Raw genomic sequence first — 24,438 nt, forward strand, 5'->3', positions numbered from 1 at the left:
AGGGGGTAGGCCCTGCTGGACTGCCTACACCTCTGGAGCCTGGTGTTACATGGTCAGTAGTGTTAGGAGTCAGTGAGGGGGGAGGGAAAGAGGGCAGGGTTACGTCTTTGGGTTGGGAAGAGGTAGGGAGGGGAGGGATGGCGGGATGAGAATAGGGAGACCAGGAGGGAGACAGCCGCAGCATGTCGGGGGTGGGGGGTGGGTGGGGGGAGGTGAGAGAAGTATTGTGCAGATGTGCCCAAAAGGAACAGGTTGAGGAGAGGAGTTGAAATGGAAATGACAGTGAAACGAAAGAAAGGGAGGAAACAAAAAAAGAAAAAACAAATAACAACAACGTAACAAAAAAGACTCTCGGTGTGACAAGGAACCACAATACAACACTTCTAGTACACTCACAAAGCTGACAAATAAAAGCACAATACAAGGGGGACTACACATGCAGATCTACACACAGCTGTAGGGTAGTGAGAGCAGAACATATGTGTCAAACATTTAACTTTCACCATCAGCGGCTTTCCTGCCAATCATTTGCATTAAAAATAAATGATTGGACTGCATTTTATTAACTAAAGAGAGACTTTGTTGTGACAGAGACAAAGTCAGCTCACAGCCACTCACGCAGGAAAACCATCAAATTTTATTTCGCACAGTGAAACAGCTCCGGACCAACCCGATCTCTCTCACACTGTTGCCTCTAAAGTTTAGATTCTCACAGCTAACGCAGCAGATGATGTTGCTGAAACCCTTTTGTCGTCACATTCCACAGCCCGGCCGCAGAAATGTTTGTGATTTCATTTTGGTGTTTGTATTTTTTCCTCCTCCTTTTTTGGAGGAACAACCTGCGGTCAACCTCGTGAGATGTGCTTTCCATTTGCTTGGCAAGTGGGCCAAACAAAACCATATGGAAAGAATGCTAGTCTGTGTGACATTTCCATTTGTTTGCAGGTCAGGGAAATTGACTGCAGGGCAAGGCTGGAATATAGAAAAGGAGCACGGCAAGTGCGGCGCTCAAATTGTGTGTTATTACCAGAGAAATTGTGATGGAATGGAAAGCGGCTGCTGGCATATTTATCTGTCATAACATGTGGACTAACCGCTAATTTGGCTTTCAGGATTTGTTTACATATCAAAGAGTTCACCGACTTCTGTGATTATATAAAAGCCGACATCTGATATAAAAGATTTTTTTGCCCCACCCCACAAAAAAAAAAGATGACATTGTCTGTACACACTTTCTGTACATAAACACTCACGGAGTAATGCTCTGAAGAATTGTTGCTGTATTTGTTGTGCGCACCGGTACTTTGGATGTGAAATAAACACCGACTGTGTAGTGAAGCTGCAGATTGTCAGGCTCAATTTCAGGTTGTTTGCATCCACGCTGAATGCAAGAATGGCAACGTTCCCCAAATTTGGATCTCTGTCTGAAAAACCTAATCTCTCTCTAAAACCTTAAATCACAGACAACTGCAGGGCGTTACACTTCTTTCACATTTCAGGGACTTTTTATTGCGTTCATTCTCATCTGGAAAAATGGATTTAGGTCAACTGAGTGATGAAGCCTGCGTCGCCTCCCCGCCAAAAAATACAGTATCGTTTGAGTTTTAGTGGCCAGCCAAACTATTTTACACTATTTGTCCTAAAATTTAAAAAAAAAGTCAGCCTCTCACTCTTCACCAAGTAAAGATAATGACAGCCTCCAACACGCTGAAAGCTGGAAGTCAGCACTTTACCCTCACAGCCGCTGTTTCATTTCAAATCCAGTTTGCTGGAATAGCGCCAACAACAATGAAAAACACATTATCATCCTAATACTCTCTGACTGCAGTATAAATTACCAGATGCTGAATAATTATCCCCATTTATAAAGCGTTACACACACACACACACACATCAGAAATGCTACCGCCTAACCAGAACCAGAGTCACAGAATCAACAAAGGCTCGAAGTCTGCGTCCTAATAGGGAAGCACTTCCCTATTATTACGAAAATCTCAGCGATCCAGAAACACGGTGTGGTAGGAATTCACAGCAAATGCTGTCACACGTGGTCACACAGCTGGAAAGATTCAAACGCTGGGGCGGACTTCAAGTTGAAACGTGACTCCTGCTTGTTTTAAACTGCAACAGCTGCTCTGACACGGTGACTGCAACGTCTCACTGCCAACACTTTTTTATGAAATTTTAACTTCAATATATTCATTTAACAAACTTACAATTCAGCTGGAAGATAAGATAAAGACAACATCCACAGGAAATTAGTTAATGCCACTTTCAGATTCAGGCTGTATAAAAGTCCTGCAGGCAAAGATTCTATGAATCATGTGAGTCTGTAAAAATTAATTTATTGAGATGAATACAATGAAATTAACAATTCAGAGATTTAGTGTGCATACTAATTGTGCCATATCTTCAGTCAGAAGGTTTTAAAAGCCAGAGAAAGCTTGGAAGGCAAAAGATATGCCACCCTTTCTCAGCAACCAGAAGGGCTCTGCTCGATAACCTCAAGCTGTGCTCCAGCTCACATATTAAATAGGAAATATTACTATTATTCCAACACACATATGGTTTTATAGAAATGAAATGTGCATTTAAAGGCCCATTCCCTTCCCTTAAACTATAACAGTTTGAAAGAACTTCAAAGTCGGACGGCAACATTTGTTTCGTATTAGTCGATCTTGCATTGGACCCAGCTGAGCTAAGGCCTCTTGATTAACACAGAAGAACAAGTCACAGTGGAAGATGAGTCGAGCTTTAAGAAATGCATATCCAGAGCTATTATTTATTGATTTATTTTTTTAACCAACCTTCTTGTTGTCTCGTTGTTGTTGCAGACAGTCTGCAGAGAAAGATGTGTGCTTCTAAGAGGTCAGCGATTCCTAAAATGGAACTGGAAACAGGTCACGCTGCCTCTGCACGCCGCTCACTGCCAAATTCTTTTAGAGAATTTGTCCATCAGCACCCACCCCCCCGCAGGAGCTTTTTAAATGGAGCTTCTGGATATTTGAATTTCCCCTTGCTGGTAAATAAAGTATCTATCTACCTACCTACCACACAGGTCAGAAAAAGGAGAGGAAATAAAATCATTACAAGTGACTTCCATCTTTGTACGCCGTGTCAGCTGTGGGTAATTGACATGCTGGGCAGTTTTCAGTGTCTTTCTGACAATCTGTCTTGTACATGCATGCCTGGGATTGTTACAGTAAGATGGTGTCAGCCTCCCACTGCTATTGCTGAGCTCTATTCATAGCTGATTAATAGTGTCATTAGTCTCTGTGCCAGAGGTAATGAATTACTGGCATTAAGGCTTAACAAGGAAGGTTACTCTAGATCTGCATAATAATCTGGGTAACCCAGAGGAAAAAAAAAACAAAAACAGTTGGGACAAAGGCATGCATAACAGTGCATTCATCTTAATGTTCAGTGGAAGTAAAATCCATTTTGGAACTAAAAATAATTGGAGCAGCGTGAAAGTTCTGACTAAAGGCTCATAACTTTTATCTTGTGCTGCCAACGTCATAATCCCTGTGAGCATAGCTGTGAAGTTAGGCCAAGCGGTGTTTTCATCAACTGGTCTGAGTTCACCGATAAGAGAGACTAACTCGCCGGCTCAGGCTACACACCTCTACCGAGAGAGCGGGACTCTAATGAATGCAGATGTCTGCCAGAAGCACCCACAGTAGTGTAACTACAGATAGCCTTTTCAGAGGGAATTCAGCGAGCCACGCCAAGCTCTTGCAAAATGGATTTTCTCAGGCCTGGCTTCCATGTCTAATGCGGTTTGGTAATGATGACGGCCTAAGAGACTGATGTAGCACAATGCTAATGGTCCATTACTGAGTCACTACTTTCATCCGCCGTGGAAAAGAAGAAGAACAACGTACTCAAAAAGCACAGTCGAGAGCCTTCAGAAAACCATCACAAAGAAGAGAGTCAATTAAAACTGCCAGTCAGCAGTCGCGCACCCCCCTCCCCCCTTTATGTCCCGTCTTTATCTACACTACACTGCCACTTTCAATAAAAGAATAAAAGCCAGAGTAAATAAAAATGACAGCCTTTGTCATGTTTTATGCAAACATGAAGTAGTCGCATAATGATAAAACTGAACAGCCTATCTGTAGGCCTGAAGGTTATTACAAAGAAATAAAAGAAATTTCTGCTGAACAGAGACAAAAACAATCCACTGAGACATTAATTCCCTGAAATGTAAAAGGAACTGTAAGTAAGAACAGAACAACTGCAAACTGAATCACTCTTACTGGTTCTCTAGTCCCAAAAAAAAAAAAAAAAATCAAACAATTGTTTTTGGGGTTTTTTTTTCCTGGTGACAACTACGGCTGTTGGGCTTTTTTTTTTTTCCCCTCACTCTCTTTAAAGATAAGACAGGAAAGATGAGCAAGCATGACAGCTCATGACATTTGAGCAGCTCCTTAATGCACCGACAAAGGAAACCGAGTCAGAAGGAGAAGACAAATGTTTCAAGAGAAGTGAGAGGGGAGGAGAGAAATCAGAGAGCAAGAAAAAGTCTGACCAAGCAGGTTTTTTTTTTTTTTTTGGGTCTCCTCAGTTCCTTTCAATTACCCTGTCGACAGCAATAACAAACTCCATCTTTAAAAACTGTTTTCTTGCTTTACAAGCAATACAGCAGTAAAATGAAAACCAATGACAAACAATAAAGATATGAGACTTTCATCAGTGAAGGGTAAAAACTGCTTTGTGCCGAAGAGAAAATAATCACAGCCCTGCCACAGGGACGCCCCTAGTTAGGAATATAATCTTTGTCTTGGAACCTTTCTTGCACTCCGTATTGTATCCCGACACCTTATCACTAACCAAGAGGAAACTGACAGAGATTCACTATCAGATTGCTGAAGGGTGGAGCGTATCAGTAACTGCACGCGTTCCCCTCTAATCAGAAACAGTCGAGATTAAAGTAAAGCTCGACTCTCACAAAAGACTGAACTGACAGGGTGTTCTGACTCACTGGCATAATTCAAAAAGGAAAAAAATTTTAAAAAGTCTTTGTGTCAAACTTATTCTGCTAAAAAATATCAAATCAACCCCACCAATCACTTTCTAGGGCACGTTCACTACCATCTGGCACTTTTCCCAGGAAATAAGTACCTTTCATCAATTAAAAGAAATACATTTTCTACTCGCTATATCTTGAGCGGCTGAAGTATTTTATTTATTTATGATCTTTAGAGGAGACACATCAAAGTCGGGCAAATTAAAAGGAATAACTTGAAGAGGTCAGTACTGTCGCGAATGTGTGAAGAATACTGAAAAATGTGACTTTCAAACTTTTGGTCTTTCTTCCAGCTCTTACCGCAGCAATGTACACCTGAACAACGTGAGAAGTTTGAAGTTCAAAGTTCAAAGTTAGGACCAAAAAAAAAAAAAAAAAAAAAAAAAAACGCCCCCCAAGACAACAGTCAGCATGACACAGTCTCAATAAGCACAGAACATGAACGCTGTTTTAAAGCATTTGCAGTGGGTCGCAGATGCATTTACATCTCTGCTCTCCCCAAACGCTCCTGCGGTGTAGGAGAAAACGTGGGATGCGACAGGACCCATCTGATAGATCCGTGGGACACCTGGATGCCATGTGGTGATGTACTAAATGCTTTAATAGGAGGGAGACATTTGGTCTCTTTATCAGGCGACCAAAACCTCCAAAGGCCTCCGTGTGTGTTTCTGCTTATCAACTAGAAAATCTGTGCCTTTGAAACCCTGCAGCGATTCCCTCTTAAATGGCACAGTTTGTTCAATTTTGCATTTATCTCGCTTTTCTCATCCAGAATCAACATTCTCAAATTCTCTGCAGGCTTTCACAAACATGTAGGAGATATCCTATAGGGTATGCTTTGGATGCCTGTGTTTGCATCTCCTCTTGGCCTTCTGGTGTACTAATAATTTAGCACACCAGAAGAAAACTGACAATCCCTGCTCGGGGTTCACAAAACGAACACACTAAGCAGGGAAGGTTAATGTGTGGGAGAGTGTTGCAAGCTAAATACATCCTACAGAGACAGACACACCCAGAGGGACCCACCATGTAAAAGAAAGCCAACACCCCTATTTGGGAATGATGACTGTAAGTGAATGGGGTCAGGTATATCAATAATTAATCATAACACACCCATTCACCCTCGAACACATGTACCCCACCCTCCCCGATCCTTGAGCCACTGGTGAGTTAGTCTGGGTGTGATTGCTTTGTTCCCCTGAATGCCTTGCTTCAACACACACACTCAGAGAAACATGCAGGGACATGAGGCTAACATCTGCTTGCCTAGACTCTGTATGCAAATGAAGATGTGCAACTGTGGTATACAATGTAACCCCCCCCCCCCCCCCCCCCCCCCCCCCCCCACACACACACACACACACATTGCAAATCTGCATCATGTGTGCCACACGCTGGATGAGAGAGGGGAGCGATGCCTCCTGGGCTTGCTTTTCAAGCAGATCAAAACAGCCAGTGATGCCGCACATCTCCAGAGCATTTCACTACCAATGCCCAGGACAGGAAACAAGCTTTCCTTCTGAACTGCGTGCCTTTGTTTCTTATTACCTCTGAGGTACACAAACACAATTCAACCTCTCTGAGGCAGCAGAGCAAGCCCTGGAATGAAGTAACTGATTTCTAAGAAATCTCGGTGTTACACTGCGTTTGTGCATATGCGGCAGCAGCGCTTCATGTATAAAGCGAGTGGAGCTGAACAACCAAGAAAGGCCTGAAAAGGTCAGATGGGATGTTGGCAGAAGCGAGAGCAGCTGCATCCCCCTTTGGAGATTCGCTAACAAACAGACCCGCTAATCAGACTCCCACCAATAAAGACGCCTCCCTCGGACAGACCCAGCGAGAAGCAGCTATGCAGTACGCTAGCAGGCAGTGGGGTGTCCACAACCCACTGTGATGTTACTCAGTATTCTACTTTTAGCCTATGGAAACTGGGAGGCCCAGCTGAGTAGGAGGGGGCTCTATGGGTGCTAACAGGAAAAATAAAAGCTCCAGCTTTGGTGGCGCTGCTCGCAGAGGTCAGCTGCCTGCAGCTAAAGGAAGGGTGTGAAGGGAAAGTGATGTTTTCATGCCATTTAGTACTTTCAATTACTGCACCCACAGGACTGTCCACATCCAAAAACATCAGATCGGCATCCTGGATGAGTGTGTGCTGGAGGTGGATGGCGTTATAGCATAGATAAGGGCAGGTGTTAGTGAAAACCAGCCCTCTGAAGTGCAGTCAAGCCTAAAGCTGGTCTCGATAACAAGACTGACCTTCAAAAAAACCTGAGCTGACGCATGTACTGAAGGCTATTTTAATCTTCTTTTTTTTTTTTTTTACTTTCCTGTGCAAAACAAGAGGAAAATAGGCACCCATAACATTCTGCAGTTAGCACTGAGGCGTCAGAGCATTTATAAATGAGGCAAAGCTTTCACCACGGTTGAGTAAATACAACCCATAGAAAGTTCAGCCAGAGCTGAGAGAGCCTCTGCTTGTAAATATACACACACACACACACACACACACACACACACACACACACACACACACACACACACACACACACACACACACACACTCACACACACACACTGAGCACCATCCCTGAGAGACAGAACCACAACACAAACACTTACTTTGCCATCAGCACCCGCACAAACAGCAATTTGGTGGAGGCTGATTTCAGCTCTTCACAATCAATTTAGGTAACAATCCCTCTGATCAGCTTCCTACAGCCTCCAGTGGGGAAACACATTCACTAATCACTATCACTAACATGGTGTATGTCTGCGTATGCCAAAACAGATTTTGTGCATGTGTGCGCGCACGAGCGCGTGTGTGTGTCTTTCACTTTAGGACACTGTGTTCACATTTAAAGACTTTATCCCCAAATTTGAATTTCAATACACTTCGCTATGAGGCAGAATTTAGAAATTTACATAATATTAATATTCTCTGTCCCTTAATTTGTTTTGAGATTGCCTTTCCATAATCACAAGAATTCATAAATACAACTACAATATCCTTAATAAAACAACATTATCATATTTGCTTAATCGACCATAACCCCACCAATAATACTGTGTGTAACGATAAGGTACTTCTAAAGCGCCCACAGTGTCTAACCAGCAGCTGCACGTGCTGCATGTAAAAATTTCGCTGTTGGAGAACAGGTAAATGTTGTGTTTACTGATGTTTTCTCATGGGAAATGAACTACTTTTTCCCCCCAGGCAATTTCTTCCTCCAGATACACTTTATTAGCTTATACTTAGTGGCAACAACAGTCTCCTATTTAGGCTTCTTATTTCCATTTCACCACACAGGATCTTCATCGTAATATGATGTTTACTTTGCGCAAATCTGTCCAAGTTTGTTCCCAAACAACAGCCTCAAAAATTACCACAGCGTTGACTCAACAAGTAACAGTACAAATTTCACAAAGCTGTAACAAGTTGCTTGTGCACCTCTGTATACGGCAGAGACGAAGCAGAAACAAAAGAAAGTCAAGGAAAGCAAGCAAGCTTGTCCCTGGAGTGGAGACTGAAGGCCAGGATGAATAAACAGCTATAAAACCATCTATTTGGCTCAGCGAGTGAACATATTTAGTTTGCGCGTGTGGCCATACGGTAAAACAGAAGTGACCATTTGTGTACATACATGTACAGCCCAGCAGTACATGACATGTTTAACAGTCACATTTTCACACCGGTGCCTGCTGTTGAGGGTGCACTTATGATGCAGACCGTGCCAACTGAAAACGCAGTGCATCGGCCTGCGCGGAGCTGACACATTCACATGCTCACAGCGTTGCACGTTCGCTCCCGCTGGCCTGGCCGTGACCCTGCTAGCAGATGATGGAGCACACCGTATTCCCTGAAGTAGGCCCGAGCTTTTATTCAGTGCTGCTAGAGTCTGGCTGGAGGGAAGGGTCTTTTAGCAGCCTATTCTCACTTCTTGATTTGAACAGGGAATAAGGGTGGTGCTCCGGTGCCGATGTAGTAGAAGAATCGCCCGCCTGTGGCTTCGGGTGTTACAAATGTGTTTAAGGGGAGTTTTTTTTCTTGCTTTGCCTCCTCAAACCTGACGTTTTGCTGTTTAATCATGATATGTTTACATTTTATATAACATGGAATGAATTTCTTCCTTTACCATTAGCATGAGCCATTACTACAGTACTACACTGCCAGCGGTACTGGTCCATAAGGGACCACCTTATTTTTTATGTATTGCTTGTCATCTTTCTCTCTGCTTTCAATTCAAAATAAATTCAAGTACCTCTCAATTTGAATCAGACAACAATGCAGCTCCAGCATCAAGAGATTTGTACATAAAACCCTTCCTGCGTGCATATCTGTACAACAGCAGATCTCGGCTGCTGTGTTCCTCTCTCTCGTGTGTATCCGTACGCTGTCAGGAAACAATTACTGCTTATGTTGAAATTATACGGCTTCAATATTCGAGAGCCTGCTTGTGTTGCAAACTGCTGCGCAAACCAGCTTCTCTTAGAGCTCTTTAAAAGGTGGAAGAATTTGGGGCATTCGCTTCTTCATGTTGTTCATACTGTAAACAGAATTGCTTCTGGCTACTAGGTCAGTCCTAAACAGCTTTATTTGGCTATTCTGCGCTCAGTATATAGTCAGCAGAGTGTAACAGAGTAACAGCTTTGGTATATGGATAGTTTTTGTGTTGTGGTTGTTTAATGTCAACAGTTTTCTTAATGATACTTTAAAAAATTATATTTTATTTGGTTTTTTTTATTTGGTTTTTTTTTCAAAAGGGGAAGGTGTTAGAGGCATTTTTTTCCATTGTTGGAAACCACTCAAATTCAATTCTAGGCTCTTCAGTTCATCACTCCCTGCAAACGTGTTCTATAAAATTGGGGAGTGATGAGTAAATATGCCCCGTGGAGTCTACAGGTTTATCCTGGGGGGGGGGGCTGAAACAGCAGGAAGCTGTGCACATCTGCAGTGGCAGCACTGACACATCAGAGGGAGAGATGGGAAATTCTGCACCTTAAATTCAGATCGTGCGTTTGGCGTTTGATATGAGGAGAGCGAGGCATGGCACGCGTCTCTATGATGCAGCAGTGCAGCTCGAGTTTCCTGCCTGAACTAGCCTGCAGGTTTGGTTAAAAGCAAGGTTAAACTTCCACTTCCTTTCATGTCCTTTCATCTGACAACATCTAAATAAAACTTTTGTAAGCTTTCTTCACTTCTGGTTCTTTTGTTTGGCAGAATCTTTTTTTTTTTTTAGGTGTTAGCTATACTTGCCTCAATCAGAAAGAATGTGACTCACTGGTTATAGAACATTTTTTAAGAGCAGTTCTAGACGATCTACAAATACAGCAGCCTCTTGGTTTCTTTACAGAGAAATCTCCTGCTCTAATTTGCTGTAATTAGCTGATATTTACTAAAGACGCTGCAGCAGGTATCTCTTTGTGCCCGTCTCTTTGTAGCCATCACAACTACAGCTTTGGGGACACCCACATTTCAGTGTATCATGACGGCGATCCTGATGCCTCCGCTCATAAATACTGTGTGATGGAGGGAGAGGGAGCTCAGGGGACACAGTGAGCACTCAGGCATTGATGAGGCATCTTCATCTCTCAATGGGGGTCTGCTACCTCTGATCAGAGGGGAGGACAGGCCTCTTCTGTTCACTGCCACAGGTATAGCCGGGGGGGGAGGGGAGACTAATGGCAGCAGAGTCAGATAAAGGACGAGATGAAGGATACGGAGGAGGAACTGAGGGAGAAAGACAGAAAAGTATCTTGCAGGACTGCCTGCCTTTTTAAGCTCTGAATTTAACAAAAGCTTGAATAAACACATTTGCATCAGGAAATAGAGTGTCATCTTCCTTTCATCATAAAACGACCTGAAACACGGCTAGGAGTACTAGCCTACAGGAGATAGAATGTAAAATTCATGGAGCCGTGTTTCACAGCACCAAGCAGCGACTGATGTTTTTAAATTGTGTAACCTGAAGTGGTGAAGTATTTAGTATAATCCCACCCCCCACCCACCCCCCAAAATTTTTTTTCATTCATCTCTATGAAATTCACTTGCAACAGTCACGGATAAAACAAGATGAGAGCTCAGAGCTTGTACATCCAAACAAGCTTTCAGGCTCTCTAGTACTTGAAGTACTTGATTTGGGCACTAGGAGGCAAAATGTCAAAATATTATTCATGTAAGGCGCAGGGATGGAGAGCAGAACAGAGGGGCAGAGAAAGTCACACAGGAGTATTTCCAGATTGAAGCCAGCATGGCATATGGAAGAATCAAACGTAAGTATTCACATGCAAATGGAAGTGCATCTTGAATTTATGCAAACTTGAAAACAAGCAAAAAATACCCACTGAAGGGCAAACAGCAGTAGAGAGCATCTACTTCTCTTGTTTGCCCGTGTTAAGTGTAGCTCTGTCTGCATTTTACATATTAAGCTGCAATTTTGGACAAGTGGGGATGTAGTTAGAGAAGTTAGAGCTTCCAAGCTGCTATTTGGACCCCACAAAAAACTAAAATATTTAATGTCTGCTTTACCCCAAATCTAATCCAAATCTAAAAATTTAAATATCTGGTCCTCCCTGCATCTGAAGCAGCCCCACTGCAAAATGAATTTAGACCTCAAACACAGTCTTTTGTATGGCATATGCAAAGATGGCAATCATTATAAACAACCCCTTTGTCTAGGAATCCCACTTCAAAGTTAAAAAAGCACAAACCATTTCCCCTCCCACCTCTAACTGCCACCTACTCCAGTTAGCACACATAAACACTCACATAATCACGTGCTTGGAGAGGGCTGCAAATTGTCTGTAGATGACATGAGATGATAATTCCTTAAATAGCACATCCTTTGAAGCTGACCAATCTCTCCCATTGTGACAGTGAGGTGTACATGTGGACAGCAAATATTAAAACTGCCGGCAGGGAGTCATCGCGCCAGCCATTAGTGGTTGTATTTTTACAGTTAAGTGAGGAAAGGATGGGCCAGTCAGCCGGGAATTTGATAAAACCCTCAGCACATGTTGACTCACATAGTGAGAACATTTTGTGATTAGCCCAGTCACTTCTTATATAGTTACTGTCCATGTGATTGGATTTAATGCAATAAACCTCAGGAAACTTACAATTAGGGGGAAAAAAAAAACCCACTGCTACACATATGCAGACTTGTTAATTATTTGTCAGGAGGCGCACTAAATTTAGTTGTCGCTTTTATTTTCGCTGACAGCGCGTAATGACTTACAACAGAAACTCTAACTAGCACAGCTAGTAAAGCTTCCAGCACCTCCAGAAAACAGCAAGTCTGAATGTGGCAGCTTTACAAGGGACATTAAGAGGCACTTACTCAGACTGCATTACACCGTGCAATTAGGTCCCCTTGAGTTCCATTTTGGGCATTTGAGCTCCAATATAACCACATCTGTTTGCAACTAGTTGACCTATATTGCACATGACTGTGGAATGTCCAGATAATGTGTGTAAGACTGCAGTCTGAGGTCCTATTTTTGACCCCCACTCCACCAAAACTCTTTCAAAAATTTTACACCGCAAGCGAAATATGATGAAAGGCTTGTGTTTGTATATGCAGCATGCATACAAACCCGCTCACTGTAAACTAAGAGAGCCAGTTGTGTTGATGTAGAGGACAGAGCACTATAAATAACTGCCAAAATGCTATACATACGCTAACAGCTGACATTTTTCCATTCCGAACACCCACAAGTGGCAACCATCAGTGGAGCTACATTTAACCGCAGCTGGCAGTGTCAAGACGCAAAGATTATGGCCACTAATGAATATTAGCCAACTTGCAGCCGCTGGGTATTTAGATGCAGTTCACCCCATTGATTTCCCTGTTGGGTGAAGACAACTTTATCCCTGTGGCAAGTCCCTGGCTTATCTCTTGTCCCTGTTTTCCTGGCCGCGTTTCAGGATGATTCAAGCCTGGCAGGTGTGAGTGGGATACCTGACTGCGGTAAACACAAAGGGGCAGCGCAGAGCATGCAGAGTGTTTGTGAAGTGGACAAAAGATGTCCAGCTGTGAGGGGGGAGCCATATAAGGGGAATATATTGAGTAAGGCACAATTAACACAAAGCCCAGTGTGTTGGATTATCACAGAGAGCAGGTGGCTGCGAAAGACAGTGAGAGGAAGCCTCGAGAAAGGTGACAGATGGATGTGGAACTGTACGTGTGCATACACTGCAGCTCAAGAGGGAAGAGAGGAGATACTAAGGAGAAAGATACGACTTTACTAGAGTCTCCAGAGATTCATTTATCAGAGCCGTCACCGCAAAACACAAATAGGTGAAGAAAATGAGATGATTTTAAACGCGTTCCCATTGATTAACCATTTGGAGGCATGAATTGCAGCTTCGAGAGAGGAAATTACTTTGATGCAGTGTTTGAGGATAGCGCTGCAGTGGAAGTGTCTATTCACGCACAACGTGTCGACCATTTACAGAAAACATTAACAGTACCGCAGAGACTCGGTTATTCCCTACATACATCAGCTGAGGCTCCGAAGATGACCGGGATAATAAACTGATGGATAATCAGGAAGCTGGAAAGCTTTGACGGGGTGAGTGTGCCTGGATTAGCATTTGCTGTGACCAAGACAGATGTACGCAATCAGAAACGTAACAAAAGGAAAAGACTCTCTGTGATATTTATGGATTAAACAGAGATTAATTTCTTCAAAGCCTTGCTTAGGGCAGACCTTGTGTACAAGGCCAGCTGCCTCAGTAATTCATCCCATTTATCTTCAACTCAGAAAAAAAAAGACTTGAGGCTATGTAAAGTAGCCAAACCCTTATCAATGGTGTCAAACACAAATACACAATGAGCTGCAGGTCATCATTATTTCTGACTTAATGCCCCTCCAATCAGTGGGGATGACACAGCTGGAGGTGCCACCGGTTGGACGCTGCTATGCTAATTCATTAGCCACCTGCTTGGAGTAAGGGGGAGTTCACGCCTGATTAAATTGCGCCATCTTCCTCTACGAGTCAGCAGTAAACTAGCGATTACAATGGAAAGGGTACACACAGAAACCTTCTGATTTCTGCTGTCTTAGGTTTGTTTTGAATTCACTGTCCCCGCCGCTTTATTGTTCCTCATTTTCCACCTCGTTTTATTTAGATTATGCCGTTCAGAGGAAATGTGTCTCGTTTATGGTCTTGAATTCGTTGTTGTTTTCTAGGACTGCGGTGAGGCTTTTACCACCCCCGCGGGTCAGACTATGATTATCATGACTGCGCAAATGATCTCAAATTTCAGCGGTATTACATTTTCTCTGAAGATCAGAGGTAATGAAACAAAACTACCACAAGAGCTGAGACGTTAACATGTTTTTCCTGCATTAGCTTCTTTTTTTTTTTGCGGGGGGGGGGGGGGCACTTTTCAGCACTTGTAGCCACTGTCCTTAAGTGTCTGCTTTACTTGCTACCCTGCACTCCTGGGAATTCATGTTTGAAGCTTTTCTTTGGCTTTAAAGAGAAAGACTATGTTGCAGCTTCTCACTTTAATAGTGTATGAGTTTATGTTTACCTAAAGCTCCTTGGTAGAAGACAACCTTACACATCCAAGGACACAACATCCTTAGATTTGTAAAGGCCTTGGGTCATGCAGCAGAGTATTTCTATAACGCTAGATGCGGAATGGACTGCAAAGCAACCATCATTTGTCCCAGATATACTGCTGTTCCCTTTGAGTCACCTCTGGTTTAACAAGATCCCCGTGGTATTATTTCTCTGTTAACTTTACTCTTCACACTTTTCACAGATGTGCACAGCCTTGAGAATTCAGATGTTCACAAACAAGGCAAACTGTATACACAACTGAAGACATACCCTCGCAGCTCTTGTTTTTCAAGCCTTTGTTGAAAGAGTGTTTTTGAAGAAATTATTTTCTTTTATTGTTGCTTTAAAAAAAAAAAAAGTCCAAATATGAGGCTGGGACTTAAACTACGGGCACCTACTGCTGTACTTCATTTGGGACATTAAAGCAGTTTAATAAAAACAAAACAAGGATTGTTCTGTCAGCATAAAACAAGTCCATCTCCAGCGGCTGTGATTCTTAAGAGGTGCAGCTGTTACAGGCTAAGAAATATACACAAGAATCATTGTGTTTGGATGCCGCTGATGCCCAAATTGTGTTTCCAAATCTAGTCTGCCGGAGCAAAACCGATCAGACACGGTGAATTTCGGAGTCATTGCTGACTTTGATTGTTTCATTATTAAAAAAAAATCTCATCGATTCACAGCTTTTGTGTTTTTTTCCCCAAGTACAAATTGATTTTATCTGCTTGAGGAAAACATCTAATTTGCACACTAGCAGTAGGTCTGGCGTACCGTGATCCAGGATGATGAGCTGGGCGCTGGATTGGATGTTGCCCGCATCATTTTCCGCCAGGCACTGGTAGAAACCCTCATCTGACTTGACCAGACCCAAAACCTGCAGGTTGTGCTCCTTCTACAGAAACAGAGGGAAAAGGAGAGAGAATGGGGAACCAAATATAAACAGGTATTAATACAAGCAGCACTTCTAATCAAGCTTGTTCTTATGACACTCTGATGATGCAAACTCATGCAATGTCTCTGGTGAAAGAAAGGTAAAAAGGGGAGCACTTCAGTGCTGAATGAGCTTACAATTATTTTGAAGTAATCACTGGGGATGACAGCGTCTCCATTCTTGACCCATTTGACAGTGGGAGCTGGTGACCCTGACACGTCACACTCAAAGATGATGTCCATGGACTCGTGGGCGTAAATGTTGGCTGGTCGCTTCACAAACTGGGGAGGAACTGAGGAGTCCAGACGATAATCGTGAATCAGATATTTCAAAAATAAACTTACATTTAAAGACAGACAAAAAAAAAAACTGTTAAAGCAATGAAGAAGAGACTGAAAAAACTACAAGCCATCTTTTCTTTGTGAAATCTGTCAAAACTAACAAGGCCTATTAAACTTCCCTGCTAATGGTCTTTGCCAGGAAATGAACGAGATCAAATTATTCCACGCCTCCACTTAAACTCTCAGCTAAGGGAGAGTAGAAACATCAGAAACAAACTAATTAGTTTCTACACTGTTCACACAACTGCAATTTTTATTTTCTTAGCAGATGGCAACACTTAAAGAGTTTTTTTTTCCTAAAAAGGTTAAATTACCTCTGATCTAATTTATTCAGGAATGCAAAAAAAAAAAAAAAAGCAGCTGCTCTGGTACTAGTACAGTGTGTCGGCACGCTACACTAGCTAAGCCGAGTACTTGCAGATCTCACCTAGTCCTGCTAATGAGGGCCAGAAAGGAGTTATTTGATCTGCTGGGGCGATACAGTGCCTCATCAATCTGTCCTGCAACAAGGTCACCGGGAGCGCAGGGCCCGGGCCTCGTCCCCACTCTATAATTGGACGGTACGTGTTGTGAGAAGAGAGAAGAGCAAGACAGACTGTGCGTGTGTGTGTGTGTGTGTGTGTGGGTGTGTGCGCTTTTGCCGCTCCCGTGCATCCTCTGATAAGCATCGACCTCGCTGACCACAATTTGAATGACTGTATTGTTACCGTGTCGCTGCGTGTCAAGATTTGCCATCAGCCTCCTGGGCACAGTGATGGCTAGTTATTAGCATCTACTTTGTGTCTATTCACAGGAACTGATTGGATATTAGCAGCAGTGGGTGGGTAAGGTCCATTTTTTGGCTTTATTCAGCAGCAGGCTGTGAGGTCAAATCTTCATCTGCTTGATGTAACACAGGCTAATTTACTGTAACACACAAGTTAACAGATTAGCCTTCATACTGTTGGGAAATGCTGTTAGCACCAGAAAGACTTTCAAGGCTCTTTGTAATTAAAACCAAAAAAAAAAAAAAAGGAACCACACATTTCTTTAACAATAACAGCCTTATTGCAGCAGAGGAGCTACAGGACACATTGGGCTCAGTGACTACGTTGTATTTCCCTGACCTTGAAATGCACTTTGCCCATCTGTTTGCTATTTTCATCCTGTACACACAGCATACGAAGCAAAAGCGACCCAAAAGAAGCTGCACACAAAGAAGCAGCACAGCGCTACATTTACAAAATGCTTTCTCTTTAGTGTTACCTAAAAACTCACGGGGCAAAAAGATGTGTCTGCTTTTGCTACCCTACCCACTCCCCCAAACCGACTGGAATTCTTTAAGTTCAAGACAAAAATCTAACAAGATGCTACTTTGGAAACAAACTAAACCAAATGAACACTGCATGCTGCTTGTTTTTTTTTTGTGAAAATATTAAGCGCATTCCTCAAAAGTTCAGTGTTCACATATGCTCATGGCCTCAAACTTTTAACCGACTGCGGCAAATTCATGCATGACACTTGAGATTGTCAAATGGAATTTTGGGCAATAAATCCTCCAGCTTAAGATGTGCAGCAGGAAATACAATTTTCTGAAGTTCACAAATTAAACATAGTGTGGAGTTTCTCTGCAGGGTTGATGCAGCAAAATAAACACACACACACAAAAAGTACTCTGTATAGTATGGTGCAGCATCAGCTCCGGTCAAACACAAAACAAGTGCACAGTGCCGCAGATAACTGAAACCTTCCTCCTGCGTGCTTAATGAGTGTCTGCATTTTCTGTGGCCCTCTGAGGATATTATTGGCGATTGGCACAAGAACAGAAATGAGGACGGTGATGCTTCTAGACTGGATCTGTTTTTGACTGGCAAGACAGCCACATCATCCTGGTCTCTGTGTGCGTCTGTGTTCGTTTGAGTGTGTATCCGTGTGTATGTGTGTGTAGTGGTGTTCCCTGCAGGGAGGCGTGTGAGCTGTGAATAATGTGTTTCACAGTGTGGTGTCCCCTGGATATTTGCCTCTAGTATGTGTGCAGCACAGGCAGGTGGAATCCTTGGTTTGCTTTGGTGTGTCAGGGACACGAGGCTGAGACACCACTGAGTCAGTGTGAGTCTGTGTTTGCGTGGAAGGCTGAATAATGTTAGAATAGGAATTTTTAAACATGTCAGGATGCTTGTTTTGTTTCCTTATTACTTGTGCTATCTGCTGTACATAATTGGGTTTGCTTCCTCCCCTGCTGGCGATATGCGAACGGGTCGATCTTGGTTTCTTTTTTGCATAATACAAGTATGTGTGTTTAAGTGCCTGCTTATGCATGTTTCAATACATCCATGCTGTCTCAATCTGTGTACATTCACCACAGTCATATGGGTTTTTGGTTCATATTGGAATGTCTGTGTCAGAGTTTGCATCGTGTGTGTGCGTGCGCGTTTGTGTGCATGCAGAGCCTCGCAGAGAGATTTGCTGGTGACAGGTTTTGATGGTGACTGGTACCCTGCAGCTCTCTTTATCTCTCTCTCTCGCTCTGTTACACCACTTTGTCTCCAATTTTTTCCTGATTCTTAATCTTCCTATAACTCCCCGTCTATCTCTCCATCTTTAGCCCCCCCCCTCCTTGTCCCTCTCTCCATTTGAGCAGACATGCACCATTTTCTCTAAATGGAGTTCAGACATTTGGAACCTTTTGGACTGAGCAATGACTATAAATGCCTAAATATACCAATATAGCTTGAGGGCGGGTGAGGGAAGTGTGTGTGTGTGTGTGTGTGTGTGTGTGTGTGTGTGTGTGTGTGTGTGTGTGTGTGTGATGACCCTTAATTGGCAGCTTGGCAGCCTGTTTTTACAGTTGTACATGTCTATATGGAAAATTCCACGTGGTGCCTGTATGGAGTAAAGAGGGTATGTTTTGGGTGTGTTTTCTTTGTTTAACAAGTGTCTCTGTAACATTTTTGCCCATTTCTCAGAAACTCTACTCTGTCTACAGCCTTTACCCAAAGTAGGATTTTCTGGTTACAGATGCTGACAAAGACACGGTGATCCAGGTGATCAGTCCAAATACAGAGTGATTCATAAACGCACAAGAGGATGTCGCAGTCGCTAAGTTTGTGTTTTCCTGCAGTCTTTGGTTCACAGACACACAGATGCTAAATTCCACCAGCTGGAATATCTCTAAACAGGCTGCTTTGTTTTGGAACATAAATACCACTCTCTAACGAAAGAGAAATCCAACAGAGACAGAAAAACAACAAAAGGAAATGGAGATATAGAAAAAAAGGGAGAAAGAAGCAGCGGGACAAATGTAAAGGAGGGAAGACAGCCAAAGGAAGTGTGATACGAGTTCTTCAGGGCTGGTATTATCTCTCTAGCTGGTAGCTTAGTAAAAGAAGCTTTAATGCAGACTTGCACCGACTCCAGTGAACTACTAAAAGAGGGCCACAAAAAGGTCATGTGCGTGTCTTGCTGTGAGCTTGTTAAAACAAAACCCCACAGGATTCCTGAAGGGATTCTGGGGAGATAGCTTTACTTAAAGCTTCAGTAAACTGAGTCATACTGAGGGAGAAAACCCTGTTTGTACTGATATATATATCAAACACAAAGAACTGAAGAAAGCAGCTGCTTCCTGAGATGAGTCAAAAGGTGAAATAGATCACTTTTGGACATGTATCTCTTAAAATTTAAGCCACAGCAGTATATTTATTAAGGCTTAAAGCCGAAGGATCCAAAAAATGCAAGACATGTTACCGCTTTGCTCCCTTGGCCAGACTCCAGTTAGCTTCACGAAGTGAAAAATAAGTCTTGGGCAGTTTGGGTTTACTCTGAGGGCATGTCAAGCTTGGACTGCACTAATTACCCCTCCTGCTCTTCCAAAGATAACAGCTTTACTCTTAATCCTGGCCAAAACAAACAGCTTCAGCAGTAAGGCTGAAAGAGAGATGCTTGGTGCTTGCATTCCAAGTCAGTGAGCAGATAATAATGTCTTGTTAGAGGAAGAGTCACAGAGAGGGGCTTCAATCTGTGAATTTTTTTCCCAATAGTTCTAATATAACAAGAACTGAGTGAAAGCAGAGGCACAAGTGTGTCAATGAAATGCAATTCTCAGAAGAGCTCAAACAGATTGCTGTTGCTACTCAACCTTCAACTGGAAGTGCTCCAAGCGCATGGGAAACAAAATACAGAACTAATTTGATCATTTGCTTGCAGTGCATATGTATGCTTTGCTTTAAATTGGACTGTTGTTGTCAGCTATTACTGGAGAATCTCTGGCAATTGGGTGCATCAACCTCTGCATAGCATGCTTTATGTAAACTAAATTACTGTCATGGCAATGATCTCAGTTTAAGAGTACAAAAAAAAGCACTTTTTTTACAGAAAATATTTTCGCCAAGCTCGTTCCATAATGAAGACAGGTCTGTATGTACTACATTTTAGGTGGGATATTTAGCTGGGATGACTTGAGCAGATGCAGGTGCATTTGATTCCTGATAAAGTCAGAATGTGGCATTTAAATACATCGATTTTTTTTTAAAGCTATTTTAAAAAGCTACATTTCTACTTTAAGAGCCATATATGTTTTTAACATTTCCAAAAACATGGTCAACAAGCCCTGCAAAAAGTCAGTATTTTAAACCACGAAAAGTCCCAACACCTGCTGCTAAAATGTTCAAGTGACACTAAACTAGCAAGTTGGCAACAGATTGCTATTCACCTCCACATGCCCTCACTCCAAGGATCAGAGAAGTGGGAATTTCTGTTTTATAGCAGCATAGGGTGCTGGTGCCCACTCACACACCAGAAAATGTGGGCTGAGCACACGCATCCACAGGGGAGAACATAACACAATGGTTAGACTGGAAGGCGTACATTGGAGTCAGACAAAGGGATAAGATAACACCCACCATGAAAAAAGGAAAATTTGTTTACCTTAGGGGTGTTTCCCTCTATTAGATTAGACCTCTTTAAATAGCATATGCTGACTTTGGTGGTGGGGAGTGGAGGGTTTAATGGAGCAATGTGAACTGCCCAGCAATTGCAGATGTGACATATAGTTCAGCGTTCCACGACCAGGACGAAAACCGCATTGTTCACAACTAAGTACACAACAGGATTCAATAGGTTGCAGAACCATTAGTAACAGCAATAATTTGAATTTTCTGCATGTACTCCTCCATCAGTCGCTCCCATCACTGTGGAACAATTTTGGTCCACGCTTCTTTACAAAGTTGCTTTAGTTCCTTGAACTTCGTGAGCTCTCTTAAGGTCCCACCAGAGCATTTTAATTAGATTCAGGTCTGGACTTTGACTGGGCCGTCGCAACACCTTCACACTTTTATTTTTCAGCTGTTCTGTTGTAGATTTGCTGCTGTGCTTGGGATCAATGTCCTGTTGCATGACCAAATTTAGGCCAAGTTTTAGCTCAGTCAGACAGAATGCCTCACATTCAACTATAGAATATTTTGGTATACAGAGGAATTCATGATTGACTCAATAACTGCAAGGTGCCCAGGTCCTGTGGCTGCAAAACAAGCCCAAATCATCACCTTCCACCACCGTGCTTGACAGTTAGTATGAGGTGTTTGTGCTGATATGAACATAGCACTGCATTATGTCCAAACATCTCCACTTTGGTCTTGTCTGTTCAAAGGACACTGTTAAAGAGGCCTTATGGTTTATTCAGATGCAACTTTTTTTTTCCCTCCTGCTCTCGACGGAGACGGTCGCATCTTTCTCTCTCTCTCCTGCCCGCTCTGTTGCTTGCTGTGAGTGCTTCACTTTCACATCGACTGAATCGATATGGATCTGGCGAACTGGAGCCTCAACACCATTGATTGTATTTTCTCCACTATGAGATCGGGGAAAGGGGACCCCGCATGTCCTAGTGGAACAGACCCCATTGGATACGTAGTCAACTCGTGGAGTGTGTGGAGACCTGTGTGTCTTTCAGCTCTGTCGGCTGAGGATGTGGAAGACGTATACATATTCAGCCTTTTGGTGGCGGGATCTCTCCTGTCTGGGCTTGGAAGATATCTGCTTTAACAGGAATTTAAGAGAATCTGGGCAGCAGTTCGGCATTTGGGGAGACTGCACAACCAGACAGATGGGTTATGCAGAGCCGCACAGACTCAGACTCAATACCTGATGGACCTGAGCCGCAGGCTGGATGCTCGCAGTCCAGCTGCAAACGTGCTTGCAGGTGGAAAGGATTAGAGCTGGAGATAAGGGTACGGTTCTGTACAGCGAGGTTGGGCACCGAGCAGTTTGGACCATTGGATATACTGAGAGTGTCCCAGAGAAACTGAAAGCTGCCAAGAAAAGCTGTCGACGTGACAGCAGATGCACGTCCCCACCCCTACCTTCCTTCTGTGATTTGTGTGAGCTGGGATCTTGACTACCACGACCGCTGACACAGGTCCATCACTATCAGCAAACTGTTTAGGCGGGAGCTAGGTCCTGGCTCCACAATGCCATGACCTTCTCGTCTTCTGTCGGCATCCCCATCCCTACCCCTCCCACCCCATCATGTTGCTGTCCCAGGCTTTGAAAGTGCGATATGCTTTTGCTGAGGTGTTTTTTTTTGTAACCTTGTAAGGTGCTCATTATGAGCACAGTACAAGATTAATTTTTTTGACCCTAACTCTCCCATTGTTTCTGTTTTCCCTTTCCTGGGATTGGCAGCGCCAGTTTGACAGTGGCTGCAGACACCCATCTCCCTATGTTAGTCTTGTTTGTTCTCCTCTGGATGGTTGTTCTGAACAAAATTTCGTTATATTATGACAGAATGATGTTATATAATTTGTTGTATGATGATTAATTTAGTTGTATGTATAATGACAATAAAGTTCTATTCTATTCTAACTATATTCTTTTCAGAGGGACTTCTACTGGAAGTCCTAACAGTACTGTCAGGAACTTTAACATTTATTATTCTGAGACTGCACAGACTGAGATGGAGCTCTTGTTTTCTTTTTTTTTTTTTAGTTTCTCTGGACATTGGATGGTTTGACCTTGGGATGAATTTGCTGGCACTGCCAGTCCTGTGAAGATTGTGGCATTGTTACACACCTGAATGCAAAATGCTCAAACTTCTGCTTTTACAGAGGTGCTCACATTTGCTGATGATCAATTAATTTGATTAGCACCTTACTAACCCTTTTAATTCCTGTGGAATCAGTAAGGCTTTACTTAGTTTTGCACAGGATTGCACAGAGTCCTGTGAAACTTTCTTTTTCACATGACTATACATTCAGTGACTTCCTTTTTTTTTTTTTTTAAACTATTCCTTTTTACCACAAAGGAGTAAGCTGAGCAAGGTTGTAATACTTGTTGCTATTTTTACCCACTTCTATAAAGACAAAAACATTCCTGCTGTGTGTTTGGTTATAAATCCAGAGTGCTCATCCCTTAGGAAAGACACAAGTCTTTTACAGTGGGGTAGCATTTCCTGCACGTGAGTGCAGCACATGGAAAGAACAATTAAGTTGATAATATGATAGATGAAAGCCACTGACATGGAGCCTCATAAAACTGATAACATTCAGGTTTGTGGGGAAACTATTTTTGTCCTGCACACACAAACACACACATATAGAGAGTCCAGGTCTGGGTGGTGCCCCAGTCACGCAAGACCATAATCAAAAGCTGCTGCCTCCACTGGCCACATTTTTTCCTCTTGCCATCTCTAACAGAGGGCGAGACGTCAAACAAAGTCATACTGAGCAGAGCGCACACAAATAAACTCGCAGTTAACACACAAACACATACAAGTGTGCTGACACCCGAGCGTATTTCTGTGAAGGGTCCAAAGATGTGGTTTGAGTGGAAGGGTGAGCTAAACGTTACTGTAAACACTGTTTAGAGGCTCACATTCTTCAGAACGTCCTGTCTTGTTGGAGTTGTACTACAGCAGAGGTTCTCCAACTCTAATCCTCTTTAACTCACTGACACTTTGATTATATTTCATAAAAACATAGATAGGGAACACACTGCTCTCGGACAGCCATTGCTTATTTTTGACAGCTGAGACAGTATCGCTTATGAAGCATTTTTTGTATGTGGTGACAAACTGAAAAAGAAGAATCTTTGGTCATTCATTTGTTTTGTCCACAGCTATAAGATTTGCAGTTTTCTTAGTATGGAGTACAGTCAGTTGAATCATAAATTCACTACTGCTTTGCTACAAGCTGGCGAAATCATGCCTCAAGAAGCAAACGATGCACAGTGTCATTTTTTCTTCCCCCATTAATGTTTTTCTTGGACCTCTGTTGCAATAGCACTGCAGGTGAGGCAACCATTTCTCCCTGTAATCACATGTTAGTTTTTACTGATACATGTACTAGAAACCAAACATTACATGAAAACACTGATATTAAGATGCTATGCCTCACTATGCTACATTTCACAAACTCATTTGGTACATTAATGAGCTTTAACAGCAGCAGGATGGTTGATTAAAAAAAATAAAATACAATGAAACGCAGATGTCATCCGGCCACCAGTGTTTCTTAGTTGCGTGGTGTTAACAGTGTTTGGATATTGAACCTTCATGGCACAGAGGTATAAGCTGTTACAGGCTTTGGCTACACAGACAGTA

General features: G+C 42.7%; 1 protein-coding gene across 1 annotated transcript in view; it reads right to left on the reverse strand.

The window, feature by feature from the left end:
• Positions 1–24,438, reverse strand: part of neo1a (neogenin 1a) — a 157,422-nt gene that overhangs the window by 32,512 nt on the left and 100,472 nt on the right. Inside the window, 3 exon segments of the mRNA XM_030724466.1 lie at positions 1–39; positions 15,369–15,489; positions 15,666–15,820. Of these exon segments, the coding sequence (XP_030580326.1) occupies positions 1–39; positions 15,369–15,489; positions 15,666–15,820 (315 nt within the window).

The sequence above is a fragment of the Archocentrus centrarchus genome, chromosome 3 (assembly GCF_007364275.1).
Source record: "Archocentrus centrarchus isolate MPI-CPG fArcCen1 chromosome 3, fArcCen1, whole genome shotgun sequence".
NCBI classification, from domain to species: domain Eukaryota; kingdom Metazoa; phylum Chordata; class Actinopteri; order Cichliformes; family Cichlidae; genus Archocentrus; species Archocentrus centrarchus.